The sequence below is a fragment of the Arvicanthis niloticus genome, chromosome 15, assembly GCF_011762505.2.
Source record: "Arvicanthis niloticus isolate mArvNil1 chromosome 15, mArvNil1.pat.X, whole genome shotgun sequence".
NCBI classification, from domain to species: Eukaryota; Metazoa; Chordata; class Mammalia; order Rodentia; family Muridae; genus Arvicanthis; species Arvicanthis niloticus.
In genome coordinates this window covers 39026949-39041355 of record NC_047672.1, presented here as the reverse complement: position 1 = coordinate 39041355, position 14407 = coordinate 39026949, and the positions used below count along the sequence as shown (strand labels likewise).

The window sequence follows — 14407 nt, the reverse complement described above, 5'->3', positions numbered from 1 at the left end:
GCTGAGATTTTAATGAGACATTTCCCTTTGCCTCGGCACAGGATTGTTCAGGGAAGGAAAGGGCTTCTCATAGAAAATTCAGTTAATAGGCATTGTTGGCTCTCACAGCCACTTCGGCAATTGCTCAGGGCACTGACCTTCTATTTTGGCATATTCTGTGAGCCTAGTGTAATTGATCAAGGCAGCCTTCTCCAGACATTTTCTGACCACTTTCTTCACCTCCTCCGCGGGGATAGGGGTGGCGATGTCTTTCATTAAAACCTACAGAGAAGGAGAGAGAAGCGGGGTGGGTGGAAAAGAAGAGGAGAGACAGTGCATAAAATACATTCTAAAAACAAATTACACAAATTGCCTCAGACCTCAGTGTTTCCTGGGGAGGGGGGAGGGGTCTTCTGTAACTTGTGGGAAGTAATGAGTCGGCACTTCACAACTGGGACCTAATCCTTCAGTATTGGTTCCTTCTGTCTAAGCCTCATTTGTGAACATCAAAACCTCCCATAGGCCAGGTCACCAGGATTCAGTGTGACTGTCACTTCTCCTCCAGGGATCCACGACACCATTAGAGCAGCTGTTTCAGATCAGGATTACAGCCCTTGGCATAAGTGATAAACAAAGTTTTGTCTTGTATAGTCCTAGTGAAAAAGCCCCAGGTCTTCGGAGTTACATGTGGAAAAATCGTAAGAAACAATTGCGCCATGAGTGGGCATAATTTTGGAGCACTGTAAAAATCATGGATTGAACGTTTTAATTGTGATCTGCTGAGCACCGTGTGCTGGAGTACGAAAAGAGGAGGGGGGGGGGTCTTTGCCTTCGTGGAACAAGTGCTTTATGTGAGACACAATGACATTTTTCCTCAGTTTCTGATAAAAAAGAAGGTTTTTCTTTGCTGGGTTCCTAAAATGTATTCTTGGATATTTTTCCTTAACATGTTTTATTGCTAACAAGCAGCAAATACGGTTATATAAAAAATTCAAAAGGTAACTTTAAACCCTTTCTAACGATGCATTGATACTTTTCATTACCACTCCTGTTATAAATTGTTAGCCACTGTTAGGCAGACTATTTTCTCATGCATTTAATGTTAATTGTTATGCTTTGTTTATATTCAAACAATGATACATATGAGAAAAGGCTAATAAAGGTGCTTTTTAAGTGTGGTAAGTATTCTACTAATCTCTTAAACTGCAAAAAGTACTAAATAACCCAAAAACATCCATTTGAAACTTTATTACTTTAATCTCTTTTTACCAGTATTTGAACACTCTTGAATTTATTCTAGTATACAAGTAGCAATAACCCCTGACAGTATTTTCAAATGTATTTAGGCAAGATTTTCTTTCTTGAAATCAGCTAACTTTATCATTTATCAGGTCGTTTATTTTCAAATTGAATTACGACATTTATTTGGTACTTCAGAAACAGAAAGTAAATATTTTGTAGTCAGAAAAAAATCTGTGCAAAGTGAAATATGTATAGGCATAGAATATAAACTATTATATTTAATGAGACCTTTGCCAAAATTTACCATCAAGATGCTGCTGCTGCATATACAGGCTTATGAATTTTACTTAGCTTCTCATGCTGAGAAATTTCAAATAGTAGAAAGAATAACAAGAAATTAGAATGTATATGCTTGCCCCAGAGGTGAAGCTAGGATTTAGATATTATTTCACATTCTCTAGGAACTAAACCCTGATTTCTGTCTATGGGTTTTAGCTTCCTCTGGGGCTCTTCCAAAACATTAAAGGTGTTAAAAATTCACTTTCAGATTTTATTTTGCTTTTGAAAGTTGCAAGTTTAAAAAAAATAAAGAAATGGCCTGTAGCATTTCTGTTTCAGTTTAGTAGAAGATGAGATTAGTGACTATAACTAGGAAGGGTCACTATCACCCTGCCACCTGTCATGGGGCATCCCTGGATTACTACCTCCTTCCTGTTGGGAAGGAGCAAGACTCTACCATGGAAACCAAGACTCAGAGAGGCTGAATAAGGTACCCAAGATTATATTCGGTTACAAAAAGTAAAGCAACTTTAAGAACTGACTTATTTGCAAAGGAATAGAACAGAAAAAATAGTTTAAAAAGTCCAAGGCTTCACACAGTGTTTAAAAATATAAAAATTCTAATAAAGCCTGTTATTGAATGAATGACTTCATTCAAGGTACACAAAACAGAAGACAAGGCTATAACATATGGATTTAACCTATAACCAAAGATTCCATTTTAATCACTGCGTCAAGCCCCCTCTCTCAATTTCTGGACAATGTTTCTGCTTCCTTTTCTAGTAGCCATGCTTGTAGGTAGTTATTTCTAAAGTTATTTTGGCAGAAAAATAGGTAAGAGAAAGTCAATCAATCAGGGCCAGCATAATACAATTACAAGCTATATAGAATAAACAAAATTGTTTACAATTCTTAGAGTGAAGAGTTGCTGAAACCTTATTATTCAGCTGGCAGAATTTCACAGCATTTGGGCAGATTTATAAACATGAAAAAACACTATCCTCAACATCTACAGAAACAGCACACATTATGCCTTAAAAATTGTTTTTAAGGATGGTTTTAAAGACCTTGTTTGCTATATGGTTTTGCTGGGGAAATGTATTTCTATGACTTGTGAACTCATTGATGACAACACATCCGATGTGGAGCCTGAAATGAACGGAAAGGAACGATATGGCCATCATTTTACATGGTAACCCTGACATGCATGAGGGCTAAAAGTGCTGGAAAGACCAGTGAATCTAATAGAACCATAAAAGGCAAGTGTGCAAAGGCCTGGGAAACAGAAACAACTAAAAAACAAAACAACAACAGCAACAACAGAAAAAGGAACAATAAAACATCTCATGAGATGATAGGTTGGGGGGGTAAGATGCAAAGATCGATATCATTAAAGGACAAGTATCCGGTAGATAGCACAGTATCGGGTAGAATGGTGGAGAAAAGGCTTCCTCAGAGGAAGGAAGGAGTAGGGAGACAGTGAGAAAATTAGTAAGCAAAGGTATGGGCACAGTGGCATAGGCTCAGCAAAAAGCTCTGACTCGTGAAGACCGCTCAGTTCAACAGGGGGAACCCAGCCCCCAAGAACACAGGGAGCATATATAAACCCTCATACATACCCTTTCAAGTAAGGAGAGCGTAGCTTTTAGAGCACCCTCAGGTCGTCCGAAGGGAAAGCAGTATCTTTAGAAACAAAAGGAGGGACAGAAACATGAAACTTGTAATACCAACCCAGGAACTAAATGATGCCGCCTTCGATTACTTGGCACTAGTGGAGAACCTTGAAGACAAGTTAAAATATCGAGTCCTCTTGGACATTACTTTACCTGCTAAATTTTACCAAGGGTATGATTTCAAGGTCTTGAACTAACAAGGTGCCAACTATGATGAAAAACGACTCTCAAGTCTTCATGATACAGTCACTAAGAGTACAGACATTAAGGAAGACACCCCATGGTCATTCTAGAGAGGATTGGTATGTAATACCTAAAAATTTCTTGTTTAAGCTTTGGTATTTAAGGTCCAGATGAAAATGAAATGATTTTTCTCATACTTGCTAGTATTAATATGTGGGAGAAGAAGGTATCCACCATACACCTAACTTCTAAGATCAGCAGTGCTCCCTTCTCCCAATTTAGGGACACCACACTGGCAACCATGGTGTTCAATTCTTTCACCTTCTCAGGAACATGCAAACCCTGTGCAGAATTTCCTCAGGAGAGTTAAGATGCCAACTGTTTCTTCTCTAATAGATCCTAGCTGCAAAGTAACAAGTGGAAGCCACATGGTGGGGGTGTTCTGAAACTGGGGCTTAGGGAGAGAGAGAGTGAACTCCTAAGGTCAGTGGCCACAGGATGGGTAACAGGTGTTTTTTTTTCTTCCCCTCTTCACATCAATCTCCACATGAAGAGGGTTGAGAATCCTTCTGGAGCCATAGGCTTTATTGAACCAGAGTTAGGAAAGACTCCACCACCCTTCCGAAGCCCCCTCCTCCAGGACCCAGACTGCAGGCAGCTGGCTGTCCTTATGCTGCTACCCCACTTTGACTTAGAAATCTGTCAACTAATGAGTTGGGAAGTTTATCTCTCTCCATGTCCTACTCAATTGTCTGGTGGCTGCAGAATGAAATTATTTTTCTCACACTGTAATTTGAATGGATTTACCTAGAACACACTTTAAGTTTCAAGTTAAAAGTTGTTTAAGAGACCAAATTAAAAAAAAAAAAAAAAAAAAAAAAAAAAAACCAAAACAAGGAATAAAAGGCGCACCTCTTTCTTCCTTTTAAAAGAAACGTATTTGAGTTTGGGAATTGCCAGCATCATAAAAATTTCTCCGGTGATAGAGATAAATGCAAGCGTATACTTTCCAAATTTAGTTAGCTAGGCTTTTCTTTGGAGGATTCGTCATCTACTTTCTGTTAGAACATATCCTTGCTTAGTTTTGCCTCTTGGTGCCATGTTCCCCCAACCTCCAGAAAAGCCTCAATCAATTTATTTTAATAGATGTTCCTGTGAAATGGTGCTTTTTAGACCTCAGCAAATTAGTGAAGTAGCTTTAATCACCCTGTGTACTCTGAAGCTTAATGCACACCTAAATAAAGAGCCAATTGGCTCCTTGTAGTTCCCTCCCCTTGCCTAATCTTTTCAGTGTATTTGCATAATCCACCCATTGTCTTTGCTATCGTTTATTTCCATTAACCTGCGGGTGACACATTTTATGAATGGAATGTTACTGATCCTCAGATTACATTTAGCATTTCAGGGCTCTGAGGTCCCCATGGGTATGTTCTGAATTAGCATTGGCTGTGCAGGGTGTGTAAATAATTCAGCACATTTAGAGTAATCCGGAATCAATACCGGTTAGAAAATAACTGCACACGGAAGCTTAATTAATCTTTATAAAGCAAGTTATAAAAGACGGGAATCATTTTGTTCTGCCTCCCATCAGGATAAATATTTTGGTTTTTTTCCCTCCCCCTTGACAGCTACGCAACAGCAAAGCAAAGTGGAAACCATTCAATTATTGAATAAAATTCAGTCACATTTAATACCTAATCTGAGTGAATTGAAGCCAATCTTATTCCCACTTTGGTAAGTGAGTTTTACAGATAAATAAGCTATTTTAGACCCACTCTATGATTAAAGCACCACTCCCCTCCTTACTTAAATGCAGCAGTAATATTTACTGAAATTCTATGTGCCCTGCACATTTTCTCTAACAGGCCTTTTTCAATATACATCTTGAGTCCTGTATGTTTGCTTTGATTTACCCCAAGTAATTTCTGTGTTTTGGAAAAGAGAAAAAGTTCAAGTTTTAGCTGATTCTTTCAACAGTTGGACTTTTTATCCTCAGACCGTGCACTTGTATATTTACCTCTTGAGTTTTCAGTTTTTGATAGGCTATCAATGTCCTGTTATGAAAGATAATCAATCCCTCATTGTTTATTTTTTTGGGTGATGTGGATTTACCTCAGGATATGACATGTGACACACAAGCGTCACCTGCCGAGCTATATCTTCAGCCCTCAGTGCTAGGTAGTGGAGTGATCTAGAATAACTTGCATGTATTTAAATGATGAAATTTTTTAAAAATGTTACATTGTATCTGCTTTTTTTAAGTGTCAGCAGAGGCGAGGGAATTTATGACCTGGCCTCCTACGCCAGGCAACTAGTGATTAACTTTCTATCTTTGGATGAGATCACATGTCCAGAATCTTATCTATGAGGATATAGTTTGTATATTTTTTTTATGTGTATGTAACTTAGTTAGGGTTTTACTGCTGTGAACAGACACCATGACCAAGGCAACTCTTATAAATGACAACATTTAATTGGAGCTGGCTTGCAGGTTCATAGATTCAATAGAGCATCATCAAGACGGGAACATAACAGCGTCCAGGAGGCTGTACCACTCCATATGGACACTGTTTATCTAGTCTTCAATATTCATGTGGCTAATTTTCATTTAATCATGAACAATTTTGGTATGGACTATCATTCATTCTTTGGTCTATGTGGACTTTACTTTCACTTGGGAAAATGTGTTGGCATGAAATAGGTCCCATTCACAACAGGTGTTTATTATAAATTCAAGAACCCACTAACCTAGTTTCCAGAGTGGGTTTAATACCACAGCATTTGAAAGTTCCCATTTCTCAATGTTCAGATTTGCTGTTTTGATTTGTATCTATGCTAAGAGGCTTTTGGTTTTGCTTTTTGAGGCTGGACTGGAACTCCTCATTCTTCTTTTTCATCCTTTCAAGTGTTAGGACTCCAGGCTTGGGCCACCATGCTGGACCTGACCGCGGTTTTGAGTACTTTCCTCTTGAATGATGAGGTCTCCTTTTCCCCATCACACACGGTCTTGTCCTTTCTGCTTAGTGAATTTCACTGTTTGTGGTTATCCTTTACTATTCGAGTTATGTTGAGGCAGAATAAAAACAATTATGGGGACAAGGGAAAAGAAAAGGGCCTTAACTTTAGAATCCCTCTGAAGCCTCTGGCTAAGTCAGGGGCAAACCAAGATTTCCAACACAAAGTTTGCTGCAAGGACAATATTTCTTCTGTATTGTGATTATTTTCAAACAAGGATGTTAAAGTGGCAATAAATGACACATGAGACTTTATGTGGTGGTTTCCCTTCCCTAGCTGTAAACTACACATTTCTAGGAATCTCACCAGAAACTGCATTTAAGGTAAAATACTCTTATACAGTACAATTAATGATGGTTTTAACTTATCAATTGAAACCCCACCCATGGTACCTTCAGAGACACCCTATAGTCTTCTTTATTTAAAAAAGAGACTGAAAAAGGAGAAGAATGTTTTTAACAAACTTTGAGATGTCGCTTGGAAACCACCAGGAGCATATATATGCGTCTGGAGTTGAAAACAGTTGACTCTGGAGAAGTCCACATCCACACCTGTGGGAGTGCCTTCTTATTTTATTATTTTTAATAAACTCTAGCCTTGTTTTATATGGTCCCATCCTTAAGTTCCTTTCTGTGGTAAAGTCAAAGTTCAGTTTTTTCTGAGGTTCATAGAGCTACAGGAGAACAGTTGTACCTCTGGAAGTTTTCATACACTTAACTTCTCAGCGGTGTGTACCTATGTTACATGCATAACATTTTCATACCATCTCTAGAGTTCTTACTTCAAGTGTTAAGTTCCCAGTCTCATTTTTGATAGATAGATAGATACCTTGGCTTTTTAAAACATCTCTAAAGACTTCAATAACATTCCTCCATTTTCCCTTTCCCCATACAATATTTGTTATTTCTAAATCGTTACCTCCCTTTGTTAGTCACATGACATGGGCTCTTTCCCCCATATTAAATACTCAAATGTCTGTTGAACATGTGTGATCATGTATATTATTAGAAAGAGAAAAGAGCTGTGTGCATATAGGCAGATCTTAAAGATGACAGTTCTTGAGGAAGGTGCCTCTTGCTAAGATGTTAGGGAAGTCTTAACTATCTAAAGGTGTGGGCATTTGCTCTTGGGCTAGTAAAACCCTTAGAAGAAGATGCTTGCAACAAGTAAGCCTGAATAGCTGCTAGCTTTGGGACAGTCAGGTATATGAGTTGGGAGAGGCATGTTATTATTAATGTTTTACAACATAGGTTTATAAGATCTTCCTATTGTAACTTTTGTCCATGGGTGATGTTTCTGTTCCCTCTACCTCAGTCTAGGTACCATCACCTTCTCTGGGGAATTAACTAACGTAGATTGATATTGGCATAGAAAAACTGTACTGGTAATGAACCCTGGGGTACATGTACTTTTCAGCGGGTTTATAAGTCATTCTTCACTCTCAAATTGAAATAACAAGTTGGTGGGAATGTATAACCATAAAGTTTAATTTTTTTGAAATGATTCGAAATTGTACAAGTACAACATACTAGAGATTCTATAAGACATAATTAATTGATGTAACAATACTTCATACAGTCTAATAAGAGTGGGGATAGAAGAAAATACATTAGCATATTTTTACTTATGTTTCTAACCATTGGGTTGAGACTACCTAAAACCAGGGCAATAATACTATCAAGCTGTTTATCTTTCATTCTGCCAATGATTCTTAGTATTCAAGTCCAATCATTCAGAACAAGGAGCACTAGGTGCTATGATTTATGTTGCGAATGCAAAGATATCTAATAGATTAAGCAATGAAATTATTAACCATGTTACAGTAGGGCAAGTGAAAAACACATATAATAGTTAAGATACTCTAGACTATTCTTTAGCGGAAAAATTGGGAATACCCCCCACTGTAGGAAACTGCTTGTCTGGTGGCGTAGAGGAAAGAAAGAGGAGTCTCTAGGGCTGAGATGGAAAAAAAACTACGCAAGGATGAAAATGCCGAGGAAAAGCATGAGCTACAGCTGACACTACAGCAGGAATGCCTGAGCTACAAAAACAGTGGAAACAAATGACTGCACAATGAAGACCTGATCATACACTGCACTCGAATGGAACCTACTAGTAACTGACTAGTGGCAAGATTTAACAACAACAACAACAACAACAACAATGTCTTGGAGGATGGAGGATAAAGCCTTACTGGAAAAACAGAAACTTGGCTCAAAGACAATACACACCTGAAGTGGCTGATCTGGTTTTCTAAAAGCGAAGAAAGTCGGTCTTTTATCTCCTCAAATCTTTCTTTCTCTTCCACTGAAACCGTTCCAATCCCATCAGGCCTGAAAAAGAAATGAGAGTCAGCAATTTGTATTAAGAGATTATTTACCTTGAAAGATTTTTATAGACACAAATATATCCCTAAATCATCCAAAGAATCAAGTAAAAGGCACGTTAGCATTTGCCGTGTTTACACCGGAAATTTAATGGAAGTATTTGTAGCCATTTACTTCGGTTTTGACCTAGGATGAATGGAATGGGTTTATTCTCTTAGACAGTCTTCAAGGTAAATGCTGACAATAAATAGTTCCCAGATACACAGAAAACAATAACTAGTCCTTGAAAATCTAGGGAAAATGTTCTCTAGTGGAATTAAACATCTGACCAATTAAATGCCTATTCCCTGAATGGACTATTATAAAAACAGACTGAATGCCAGTGGAAATATCTTAACTGCTTCTCTTCCAAACGGAAGTGTACAAAACACGAGGCTGGAGATACTTAAATTTTGTAAGGAACAGAAATTTTGGATAAATATATGTGCCTGAAACTAGCAGATAAGATGCATTTAGCAAATTATATTTAGAACATTGTCAAAAAAATTCTGTATCTGGCTGTAGAGCAGTCACATGACATTTGAGAACATAAAGTTAAACTGTCCATGCTAATTCATCTTACATTTGCTTTAAATCTTAGATACTTAAGAATATCTTTGGTGTGTGAATGGGCAGCAGGCATTTTCCTCATTAGCTTATTTTTAACTGATTATATTTTCCTAAAGATGTGCTCTCATTATTCTAAGTATCAATACTAATGCTTATGTATAAAATAGGTAACAACAAGATTTATTAAATGTAAAGAGAAATAGTTGGAATTACTTTACAAACAAGGTTTTAATTTGATATTTCCCATGTGTGTGTGTGTGCACATGCATGAATATAGATTTCATGCTTGTTAACTAGTCAATTAGGACAAAAGCAATTAATTTCAAAGTTATACTTGAACCTTACTGACATACTGATCTTCTAGTCACATCTAAGCATCATTTAAGTATGAGGACTTTGTTCTTATGTACAATAAATAATTTGTTACTTCAGAAATTTACATGCTGTTGGGATCTAGTCTTTGAAAACATTTCTTGCAATTATAATTAATTTCTAAACAAGGTAATATCTAATTTTACATTTAAAATAACACACCAGTTACATTTATCATGTAAGAATGGATTTTGAATGTTAATTATGAAAAAACTAATAACAAAACACTGGCATCGGTTTTGCATGTAGGAGGGAGAAAATGTCAATGGGTAAGTTATCCAGCAGGCAACTACATTTTAATGCTGGTGTTGTGTATTAAATGAATCAAATGTTTTCACATAACTGTTTTAAAATCATCTTTTACTAAGCCAAAGTTAATTAAAAAAAAAAAAAACCAGACAATTTTATTAGTTATTAGTAACCATTTGTGACAATGATCACAAAAAAATTCTCCTCATTTCAGTGTTTTGGTTTGGTTTTCTTAAAGACAGGGTTGCATGTATCCCACAGTGGTCTCAAACGGCCTATATGGCCAAAAGTGTCTTTGAATTCCTGATCTGTTTCCCAAGTGCTGATTACAGGTGCTCTTGTGCTGGCCATGTGGCTCTCAGAGATGAACCTAGAGCTTTGTGTGTGTTAGGCAAGCACTGTATTGTCTCTATACCTCCAGTACCACCTGAGAGTTTTATTAAGTCATTAACCTGATATTAGGGTTAATTTGGGTGTTGCAGCCTGAGCTACCCCACGTTGGGTGTCAAAAAAGTTGCAGACCACTCTGTCGGTGTTGGAACCCACACTGCCAAAAAGCCTTGGGGGCTAAATTGTTAGAGCCTGCACTGCCCCAAGCTGCTCTGGTCCATGGGTCGGGGTTCAGCAAGAGAGAGAGAAAGGACGGATGCGAAGAATGGAGACCAGACAGAGTGTGATTCAATCCTGTTTATTCTTCAGTCTCTCTTCCTAGTCCAAGTCCCAAGTCCTAGTCCCTAGTTTCTAGTCCCTTCAAGTTCCAAGTTTCCAGTTCCAAGTTCTAGTGCCTAATGTCTAAATCCAAGTTCTTCCTCCAAGTGCCAAGTACCTAATACCTAATAATAATTTCTTCTGTCTGCCTCTCGCCTTTTATATGTCTCACTCCTAAGCCACGCCTTTAAGTCATGCCCTTCGGTCTTGTCTCTAAATCTGATCTCTAAGTCACGCCCTTAAGTCACATACCTTTAAGTCTCACACACCCAAGGGAAGATCCTGGGTATCTAAACCAAGATGTTATCAGAGTGTGCTCAGCTGTTGTAGGCTACTGTAAGCAAGTCTCTTTTCAGGGTATATGGCTCAAGATGGCTGCAAGGATGATAGCTGCTTTCTGTCGGCTCCCCACATTTGGGTATTCAGATTTAACTAGCCCTAGAGTACATTGTTACACCGATGGCAATAAGAATGCATTCTATTGGCTAGTTACAGCAGGTTGTTTCATAGCAGGCATTGACAATTTGGTAAAAGACCAAGGAGCTTCATTCATTCATTTATTCATTCATTTGGATGATGAGCATGGCTCTCTGGCAGATGCTATATGGTGAATTTGAGTGACTATTCTTGTTTCAACTGCCTGATGACATCACGATTGGCAGTGATAGAGTACTGCTTATCTAGCAGGGTAGAATAGGGTTTCAGGTAAGGAACAGTGAGAGAGATGAGGCATGAAAGGGTTTGCATCAAGATTCGAGGGGATAAATAGTACAATGCACAGCAGAATTCTGTCAGTCTGCTGACTTCGTTACTACCAAGTACAAATCAAACAGGTAAAATACACTGGGTGATATGAACTTGCCTTTATCCACCTCGCCCCCATGTACACTGTATAAGGCAAACTACTGAATATTAGGAATATGAGGTAGCCTTGTAATCTAGGTTATCAGTAATGAATGACAATTGGCTGCAATCAAGCCTTGGGGGAAAAGCTTAAGGATTTTAATAATAAAGGCAAGCGACTCTTGTGTTGTCAGCAATGTTCTACTGACTCTTGTCAAAAGAAACATTAGAATTCTTAATTGCAGAATGTAAACTATGTACTCAGTATTGGGTAAGATGTTTTACTTGCAGAATAACAGACTGTTCTCTATAGTCCGGTCTGTACTTTCCAAGAGAGGAGGAGGTTCAGGGAGATGAGGCTACTTCTCCGAAACTGCAGAAGCCAGAGACTGGACTTGAACCTGTGTTTCCTATAATTTGAAACCAGTGTTCTCAAGTACCCACACCTTACTTGCTTTCTCTTTTATTGTCTTAAAAAATAATGCAGAACAGAGAATAAAGTCCTCCTCAACCCTGGGGTATCTGACTAGCAATACTGCAGGAAGCATTTTAAACATTTGTATTTAAACCAGGTATTTCCTACATTACTTATACATGGTGGAAAGTGTAAAGCCTAGCAAGTTTAAAAACAATGCCTCTTATTCACTTATTGACAACATTCACAATGAAAGTCCTGATGCCTTGCCTTTTTAAAAGATTTACTTATTTATTTAAAGTATGTGAGTACACTGTCGTTTTCTTCAGACACACCAGAGGAGTGCATCGGATCCCATGACAGATGGTTGTGAGCCACTATGTGGTTGCTGGGAATTGAACTCAGGACCTCTGGAAGAGTAGTCAGTGCTCTTAACAGGTGAGCCATCTCTCCAGCTCCCCAAAACCTTGCTTTTTTTTTTTTAATACATCATAAGTGATGTATTCACAGAAGCCCTGAGAGAAATCTTAAACCAGTTATAGTTTATGAATGGGTTTTAGTAGCATTAGAATAATAGTTTTTATTTAATTATTATTTTATGCATATAAATATTTTCTGCACAGGTATATCTGTGTTTTAAATGCATGCATGGTGCTCAGAGGCTTGAAGAGTGTGTTGAATGCCCTGGAATTGGAGTTATAGATACTTGTGAGCTGTCATGTGGGTGCTAGGAATCAAACCTGGGTCCTCTGGAGGAGCAGCTAGTGTTTCTATCACCAAGCCACCTCAAAACACCACAATACTTTTTAGAATAAAGATTATAGATTTATTAGAATTCAACCATCTCCTCACTAGGTTCCCCACTGTTCTTGTGGGGCCAGCCATGACCAGCTCCCCTTGACCAATGCTCCAGCCCTCTTGGTCTTGCTCCTTCAACCCTGTCTTTGTCAAGTACTAGGAATATTACTATTTATGAATACTTTTACATTTCTTTTTGGCTCAAGACACTGTAAACAATCACACCATTACACCTTGACAAGTCAGAGCCTTCATATTGGTCTATGACATGATCAGTGATCCCATTCCTCATTTGTCTGTCCTCCCCCCCACCCCAGCCTCATAATTGGTCTCACCGTCCTATATGAAGATTTAACTACTCATCTTCACAGCCTGCTCCCCGAGTCCCCCATGCATACTATACATAAGACCACTTGCTATTATGACGTAAATTATAAACTAATTATTTATGTTTTGCCTCTTTATCTCTGGTATCTAACAAGCTGGCTGAAAGACTTTCCTCTGTAAACATACTGATGAAACAAAGGGATGCAACTCAATGTAAGATTAACTGGACCAGGTAGAAGAGCACAGAAACCATACTACCTATCTAGAGATCTAGAGGCTAGACAATGCATGCCATTCCTTAGTAGTGGTAGCAGAGTTTAAATGACTTGGAATGAATATATATATATATATATATATATATATATATATATATATATATATATGTGTGTGTGTGTGTGTGTGTGTGTGTGTGTGTGTGTGTGTGTGTGTGTGTATATATCACAGAATTGTATAATAGAAAGTTTTGTAAAAGGCAAACAAACAGGAGCAGGGGTTTAGCTGAAGTACTCTTGGTAAAAGCACTCTAAAAAAGGGAAACATCTGTTTAGACTTAGAAGAAAATCTCTAGTGTTTACTTGTCATTTCTGTTATATTCAAATTAATTTACTTTAAATCTCAAGAAGGTAATTCTTCTCCCAAGGTATAAAAAGGGAAAAATAATGATACATCTTTCACATTGGTAAAAAGACTGGTCAAATGTGGTGATTTAAAATTCTAACATAAGTGAACAATCTCCTGACCCGAATGTTAACTGTGGTTTAACTTTATGGCTGACAGATATTAAAGTAGTATTTAGAAGAAAATGTATTGTCATGGATCAAGATTTAATACTCACATTTTTTCCTTCATGGCCTATATTAATTGAAGGAACAAGATTTCAATAAAAGCAGTGTGCTCTGTGAAAGAGGCTTGAGTCACAAGCAAAGCATGAAACATAGATTGGAAGTGGAAATCTTTTTAATTACAGATGAAGTCAAACTATGAAAGCTCCTTCTTGTAATGTAAGTACCTAAATAATGAATACAGTTGTGTCCATGTTTATCATATTCCAAAGATTACTAAATGACAAAACTCATACACTAGAACCTTCTGCCCTTGACTGAGTCTGTTCTTCCATGTAGCTACACATCATGTTCTATTTTCAAAAAAAAAAAAAAAAACCTACCACACACACCCACACCCACCCACCCACCCATACACATACATACATGTCTGTATACACAGATACTTATATGCACATAATATCTGCATACAGGCAATGAAAATACTTTTTAATTTGAAATGCAGATACATTATCATAACTCATGAGGGTTATATAGTTTTGATAATTCTTCTATGGAATAAGGTATTTTCAACTTCTGGTATTAGTCAACATGGCAGATTATGAT

General features: G+C 37.6%; 1 protein-coding gene across 9 annotated transcripts in view; it reads right to left on the bottom strand.

Moving 5' to 3' along the window:
- Positions 1–14407, bottom strand: part of Cadps2 (calcium dependent secretion activator 2) — a 499527-nt gene that overhangs the window by 108459 nt on the left and 376661 nt on the right. For all 9 annotated transcript variants that reach the window (XM_076913647.1, XM_076913648.1, XM_076913651.1 and 6 more), the window contains exons 14-16: positions 8603–8704; positions 3120–3183; positions 138–261 (exon numbers count right to left, since the gene is read on the bottom strand). In XM_076913647.1, coding sequence (XP_076769762.1) covers positions 138–261; positions 3120–3183; positions 8603–8704 — 290 coding nt within the window. The remainder of the gene's footprint in view (positions 1–137; positions 262–3119; positions 3184–8602; positions 8705–14407) is intronic.